The 7,276-nt window shown below is 26.9% G+C and overlaps 1 protein-coding gene across 2 annotated transcripts; it reads left to right on the top strand.

Annotated features, from left to right (window-relative positions):
* The first annotated feature begins 369 nt into the window (after positions 1–369).
* On the top strand, positions 370–6,967 carry LOC129984795 (F-box/LRR-repeat protein 12-like). 2 transcript variants are annotated; one of them, XM_056094752.1, is made up of 3 exons: positions 370–488; positions 4,635–4,741; positions 5,457–6,967. In XM_056094752.1, the coding sequence occupies exons 1-3, from the start codon at positions 483–485 to the stop codon at positions 6,379–6,381; spliced, it is 1,038 nt and encodes a 345-aa protein (XP_055950727.1). In that variant the 5' UTR covers positions 370–482; the 3' UTR covers positions 6,382–6,967. The 2 variants fall into 2 exon arrangements, with proteins under 2 accessions (XP_055950727.1, XP_055950726.1); XM_056094751.1 differs by lacking the exon at positions 370–488 and adding an exon at positions 3,386–3,523.
* The last annotated feature ends 309 nt before the right edge of the window (positions 6,968–7,276 follow it).

Below are 7,276 nucleotides of genomic sequence, written 5' to 3'. Positions count from 1 at the left end.
TTTTTAAAAATCTTACTTCTTCACTGACACAATAACTGCGGATTGGTTTTGACCTTCCTCAAAATTTCATTCCATGCCATTCTGTTTCTATAATTATTGCTATGATAATATTAGAACAGGTGGAATTACATAGTGTAATAGAATTAATTATATTACACTAATTCCTTAAATTATTATACCCAAAAACATTTTGCTATGTCATCTTATGTTACAAAAAATTAACTTTTCATTTACATGAGTTTTCATACCCTACACCTTTTTGGCAATTTTCAATTAAATTTTTAAAAATATTTCAAATCTAATTTGCAACAATATGTTTCTTTGTTGAAGTGAAACGCAAATCATTTTTTGTTGTTGTTTCTTATGACACTTGCCATGGACAAGCCCGCCGTTACGAAGACAGTTCATTTTTTTGTTGTTGTTATTATTAGTGCTGCAAATATTTGATCTTCCATGTTTCACCCATTATTGTTAATGAGGATATGAAGGTAAGACTTATCTTTTCATGTTAAATAGATATCAGTATAAACCAGGTTTTTTTAATTAAAATTTTATTATACTTACAATTAAGGTTTGATTTCAAATCTTAATTTATGGGATGAATTATAAAGGATACATTGTCTGGAAACTTTCTTATAAAATCGTTTATTATCAAAATTACGTTATATATATATATATATATATATATATATATTTGGGAGATGGGGTATAAATTCAGAATCCTGAAAAACTCCTCTTTAGTAGTTACGAACTTGGCCGCACACAAATCTAGTTTTTTATTTATTAATGAATCAGATTATTTTTTATTTCTCCTTTTTAATTTGATTTGCAGAAATAAATCCTTTTCAGTTCTCTTTCTAGTCAATTGAAGTGAGCAGGAAATAAAAGCTAGGGATATTCTTAATTCAAGGTGTTTTCTTTATTCTTATATGGACTTTAAATTGCTTTTCATTCCAATAGCTTGTAGATTTCAGGTAAATGAATTTATGATAATTAATGATGAAACAAATAATAGTCTTAGTGATTAATTTATAGCATTCTTTACTCATGATTTAAAGCAAATTCAAAATTTGAGAATAATTTAAAACATTTCGATTAAATGCAACTTTAAATGCTTCGCAACAATTTAAAATAGATTATTATTAATTATTAATATTAATTATTTAGTATTAATTGCTTATTATTTAAAAAAATACTTATTAAAACTTTAAGTTTTCACTTATTTAGAGAAAAATATTTTTACCAATACGGCGATTCTATTTTAATGAAAAAAAAAAAACTCATTAGCGAATGCATTATATAAAACTTGAATTTATCTTCTACATTCATGAAATAAACCTAATATTTATTCAAAAATCTAATTACATATTAAATGAGTCTTCAGAATATCCTCTTGTTCATAAGTTTCTTATTAATAAATTAGGAAACGGTTTATTCTGAAATATTGTAACTGAGTTCAGAAATGAACTGAACAAAAATGTTCTGATTAAAGAATTAAATAAGAGAGAAGATAAGAGATGTATTCTAATTAGGCTAATACTAAATTCGCTATTAACTTCAAAAGCAAGTCAGTGAATATACTTTTGTTTTGTATTTATTATTAAAATTTAGTGTCACACTGAAATATTTATCTGGTTAAGTCAAAATTCTCAGTATAGAATTCTGGGGAAAGAAATGCAGTAGTAATATTTTTGTTAAAGTAATATTCCATACTATTAAATATATCAAGAAGTGAATATGTAAGTATTTAATTCTAAGTTATATGCAGTATTAATCTCTTCAATACAAATTATTTAAGTCGAGTGAATACAAACTTGTTGAAAGAAGTAACTAAAATCCTTTACCTTCCGTTTAGGCACATTTCTCAGAAAGCATTTTAGCATGTTTTCTCTCTTAAAATCAATTGGCAATGACTCTTAGCCTTGTAAGTAGATTTATAGGTTTTCGAGAGATGGAGAGTAATGTGATCACCCAATTTCAATCACCCATCCTCCAAAAGCCGGAAAAAGCAATTCAGGTTAGTTGGATCTCCACATCAAGGTCACAAGATTTTTTTTTCCTTCTTATTTTCATTTCTTTTATTTACATATATTCAGTTTATACTACTATATTAATTATTTCTTCAAAACGATTTTAATGTTATAAGCGATGTCTGAAATCGAAACAATTAACGCCTACTTGCTATTTTTCTGATATTTTGACGGTCAGTAAAAAGCTAAATAATTTCGATGAAAACGTTTACAAAAAGGAAAAAATGCGTTTGTAATAAAAATTATTTAAAAAATAAATAATTCTGATACTTAAATTCAAGAAATTCTAGATAGAAAAAAAAATCATACGAGTGGGAAGTTCGATGCGTATAATAATAAAACATATAATATATAGCCAATCCTAAATGAGGATAAAAAAGCAATACTTACAGTTTCATAATTTTATGAATGATTTAATGATTTCCTCCCTCTCTCTTTCCAAACAAAATTGTAGTTGATAAATTGGAAATTAGTTTTTGTATAGCTGAACAATCATTGTATCAAATATAATGCCTCTCAATTGTTGATCGTGAATTTGTTCTCTCTTTACCCTTCCATTTACAGTATCTTCGCTAGAATAATAAATGTCTAAGGCACAATGTAATTTTTTCGGCTCTAGTCGTTATCATCGACTTCACCAGTGCAAACGTAATTCAAGTCATAGTATTATCTTTTTCTTCTTTTTCACAAATTCCCTTTTAAACTATAAGAATCTACTGAAAAATGTTACTAACACACTAATGTTTGTCTGTTTGGAGCCCTCTCAGATGCCTTTGGAGCCTGGGTCATCTGTACCCTCTTTGTCCGTTGACCGCTTACAATTTGTTCATTAGGTTAAAATCTGTGAATAATTGAGTATTTCGTAATATATATGTTAAAAAATGGACTTCTACTTCTGACTTCAAAAGTAAATTTAGGTGGTTCGCTTTTTCGCTACTTATATGCTCTATTCTTGGATAATCTTCTGGGACATTTCCCTTTTTTTATATAAATTGTCTTGGTTTCAATGATTTTCCAATAAAAACATTGCTTTTAAAAAGGGTTTAGCTTTAAACATACATAAAGGTCTTAAAATAATATGTATATTGTATATATAGAATGACTACATTTTTACACAGCCCGATTGAACCTGAAGATTTCGAAATTGCTCTCATTGATGTTATTTTTGATGAATGCATTGTCAAAATACTTAAAAAGATCCCCCATAAGATTATTAGATCGTAATTATTTCCTGAAAAGAGGAATTGCTCCAAGATCACCTCAGTTTCAAAGAAATTTTGCTATATGTTGAGCCTATTTAATATATATTTTTAATGCGAACTTTATAACTGTAACCGCAACTTTACGTTGTTTACAGAAAATATGAGTATTTCATTAATGCTCCGATAAAATATGTATTTTTCGGGCTTTACGCCCATTTAATCTTTATTTTTTTATTTGTAAAATAATTTAAAAATAACAAAAATCACTGAAATATGTCTTCATCGAAAAAAGTAGGTTTAAAATCTCTTTAAAACCTTCTTCTATTCTAAACCTTGTTAAACCTAACAAGGCCAAAGTGTATGTTTTTTACTCCCGAGTTGATTAGTAATTTTTATTTAATTAGCAGTTTTAGTATGAATAATTTTTCTCTATAGTGTTTGTACTTTGAAAGCACATTCTCGTTGTTCTTTTTTCTCTTGTATCTATTTAAATATGTTAGAACAATTAGTAAAGTTAACCCTTCTTAACATTCGTTAAATGTCAAGGACTTTATTGTAAGCTAGCATGTGGGAGTTGTATTGTTTACATAGAATTTTTATTTATTTTAGTTTTTTTATTACATTTGAATGGAAATAGTGAAACTCATTTCGAAAAATACTAGTTAGATGAGTTTACAATATCTCTTGGGTTTTGTTTATTTCCTAAAGTGAATTAATATCACTTAATTCGCTTTATTTACAATTAATCCGAAAATTATTAAAAAAATTTCAAAAATAAATCGGAGAAAAAATGAAGAAACAATAAGGTCTACATCATCTGTGCGTTATCTTTTTTTCGTTTCATAAGTCTATATTTATAGTTTAAAATTAATTTTGTCTTTGTAAAAAAATATGTTCTTATGAGCGATTTGATTGATATGTTATGTTTCTTGATGGTTTTAGATTTCTATTAATTTTATGTTAAATATTTATATTTTTCTGCTAATTGTATTCAGCATATGGATAATAAATCTTACTCTTGAGAGTTTTATTATTTATTTGTCATGATTAATATTAAAATACTTAACTATTTTCAGAAACATAGTTGAATCCTTTGATGAAGCTAAGCGGAACATTCAATAATTCCCCCGTCCATATACACGCAATATTTTTCATTTGCCAGATGCACCACGTTTCCCTCTATAATAGGTCGATTGGTTCTTAAAAGTTTATTTATTTGATATCACCAGATTATTTTTTGAGTATTAATTAAATACATAAAAATGGTAAAAGTAATGAAAGCATTATTAAAGTATTTTTAGGAAATGCAGAAGTTGGAAAAGAATACTTCTTGTTCTTGCTTTTAATAATTTTTTTTTCCAGACTGATAGTAAAACTGGTTCCTCTTCCTTTTTATTTTTAGGAAGAAAAAGAAGATCACAGAACTGTACAATTTGAAAATTTACCTGATGTTATATTATTTAAGATCTTCAGTTATCTATTTATTGGGGATCTTTGTCGTGCTGGAAGGTGATTTAATTTTCATTTTTAAATATTATAATTTTAGATGTAAGTGCCCATTGCTCTGCATGAGAGACTTTTGGGGAAAATCAAATCCTTTGATATTATTTATAATAATTTTAAAAAGATGGATATATCATGGAATATCTTTAAAAAAACTATGGCAAATATGGTTTTTGTACTATTATTAAAATTCTAGTTGATGGTAGCTTCTGTTTAAGATCTATTTAGTAAAGTATCATTATATATGCATAGTTTTCAAGCTGATTTGCTTAATCTGCAGTAAGTGAGTAGTAGTAGAAATGTAATTAATAATCATTTTAGATTGGAATTTCAAAGGTTAAAGGTGATTATTTTATAATGTAATTATTTCCTAATTACTTGTGTGCATCACATCTCTGTAGCTAAAAATTGGTATAAATATCATTGTTTTTTTAAAAATAATTTAAAAAATATGAAATATAAAAATAAAAAGTTAAGTATTTTTCCTAAGCATATATTTTCACTACTTATTTTATTGCTAAATATGCAAGAGCTTTTTATTTGTTTATTTATTTTGAAATTGTTATGTATTCAGTATTGTTTTCTACTTATTGTATTCAATTGCTTGTATGACTCTTTAAAAAAATATGCAATCAATTTACTTTTACTTCTTAACTAATTTTTTTTTCAGTCTTAACATTTATAATAATATTTCATTGATACATTTTAATATTGTTTCTAGGGTGTGTTTAAGATGGTATCATTTAACTCGATGCCAAGTTCTGTGGAAATATGTAGATGCACACGATATGCAGTTAACTTCATATCAGGTGCAGAAGCTGGTTCCCATTCTACCATCCTGTGTTATGTACTTAAGAATCTGTAGCCTTTCTACCCAACAACGAATTCCATTTTTGTCTCCTCACACGGCTATAGAAATAAGAGAACGATGCCCACATTTAAAAACACTGATCATAGAGAGTGCTTTTATTGCTAAGCATGTTCATTTTACAGATATTACTGTGGAGGATTTGCCACAAAAGCTGTCAGTTCTATCATTGCGCAAATCATTCTTCCATACTGACCAATTCTTCTGCAGTGTAAGTCATCCAACTGTTCCAAAAATCAAAGTGTTAGACTGTAGTTCTTGCTGGTGTCTGAGTGATAATGACATACCCTTTTTTTCAAGGCTTAGTGATTTGCAAGAGATTTACCTTGCAAATTGTCAAATTTCTGATGCAGGTGTGGTGACTCTTCTCAAAAGTGTTGAGAACCTCAAAGTTCTTGATGTGGAAAACACTAATATTGGAGGTCAAACTATTTTATCATTAAGTCAGAATTGCAGTTCCCTAGAAAAACTTTTTATTGGAAATACTCAAGTGACAGATGATCATTTGTGTTATATCCAAAGTAACTCTCTTCCCGTTTTACAAATAATTTGTCTTCGAAAAACACATGTGAGCTGTGTTGGTTTGCGTTACCTGGTATCTTGCTTGCAAACTTTGAAATATATGACTGTATCAACTTGTAATATTGCTTCAGATTGTGCATTAGAATTAAGTTTACATTGTTCCATGAAAAAGCGATTAAAATTTGAAACCAATGATGAAACTGGATTAGAATTTTGTGATCACTTTTTATCAAGAAATAGTCAGTTAGAAATTTAATTGCTTTTTTTGGTAGAAAAACATTTTATAAATATATCAGAATGTTTCATTTATATTGAAACTGAGATATTTTGTGATATTTAGTTTATGTTTTTATCATTTTTTAAAAATTTCTTTAAATATTATGCTGTTTGTACTTTATATGAATTAAATGCCACCTTTTCAATTCACATTTTTAGATGAATGAAGAAATTATAGTTAAGCCAGATAGAGTAAACATGTTAATATAGCATCAATGTTTGAGGTATGATCCATATAGTTGCTTAGTTTTGTGTTAAAGCCATTTATGAACTTATGAATCGAATTGACTCATCTTAAGAATAATATTGTAATTTTTCAGTAATTAAGTATAAAACTGATGCTGTTAAACCTTAGTGATTTTAAATCACATTCCAAATTTCGTACATAGATGAGTATAATATTATTTTATGAAATATTTTTAAAGAGTAGGCATTTTTTCCATTTCTCAAATGATACACTTGTGCTTCTTAACAACAGTAATGTATCTATTTACTATTATAGAAAATTGCAGATTTACATTGAAATTGCTTTATATCAATTAAAATGGAAATCCAGGAATACTGATAAGTTTCTCTTGGAAATGTATTAAATGAAATGTATTAATATCTTGTATATTATTTCTCCACTCATTCATTCATAAAACTTGTTTTCATATTAAATTTGTTGATGAATTGGACAAAATTTTTGCTTTAAGCATTGAAAGTTATAAAAAAGTTATCTTCTGTTTATTTTTCTGTTCTATTTAGTTATCTGTTTGTAAAAGCCATGATCAATTTATTTTGATACTTTGAAACTGTGATTTCAATGGCATCATTTTTCCAGTAAAAGAATTTCTGTTAATTATATAAAAATGAAATAATATATGACTTCAGTA

The sequence above is a fragment of the Argiope bruennichi genome, chromosome 9 (assembly GCF_947563725.1).
Source record: "Argiope bruennichi chromosome 9, qqArgBrue1.1, whole genome shotgun sequence".
Classification (NCBI taxonomy): Eukaryota; Metazoa; Arthropoda; class Arachnida; order Araneae; family Araneidae; genus Argiope; species Argiope bruennichi.
Note: the sequence above shows the minus strand (reverse complement) of the source record. Positions and strands in the feature narration are given on the sequence as shown.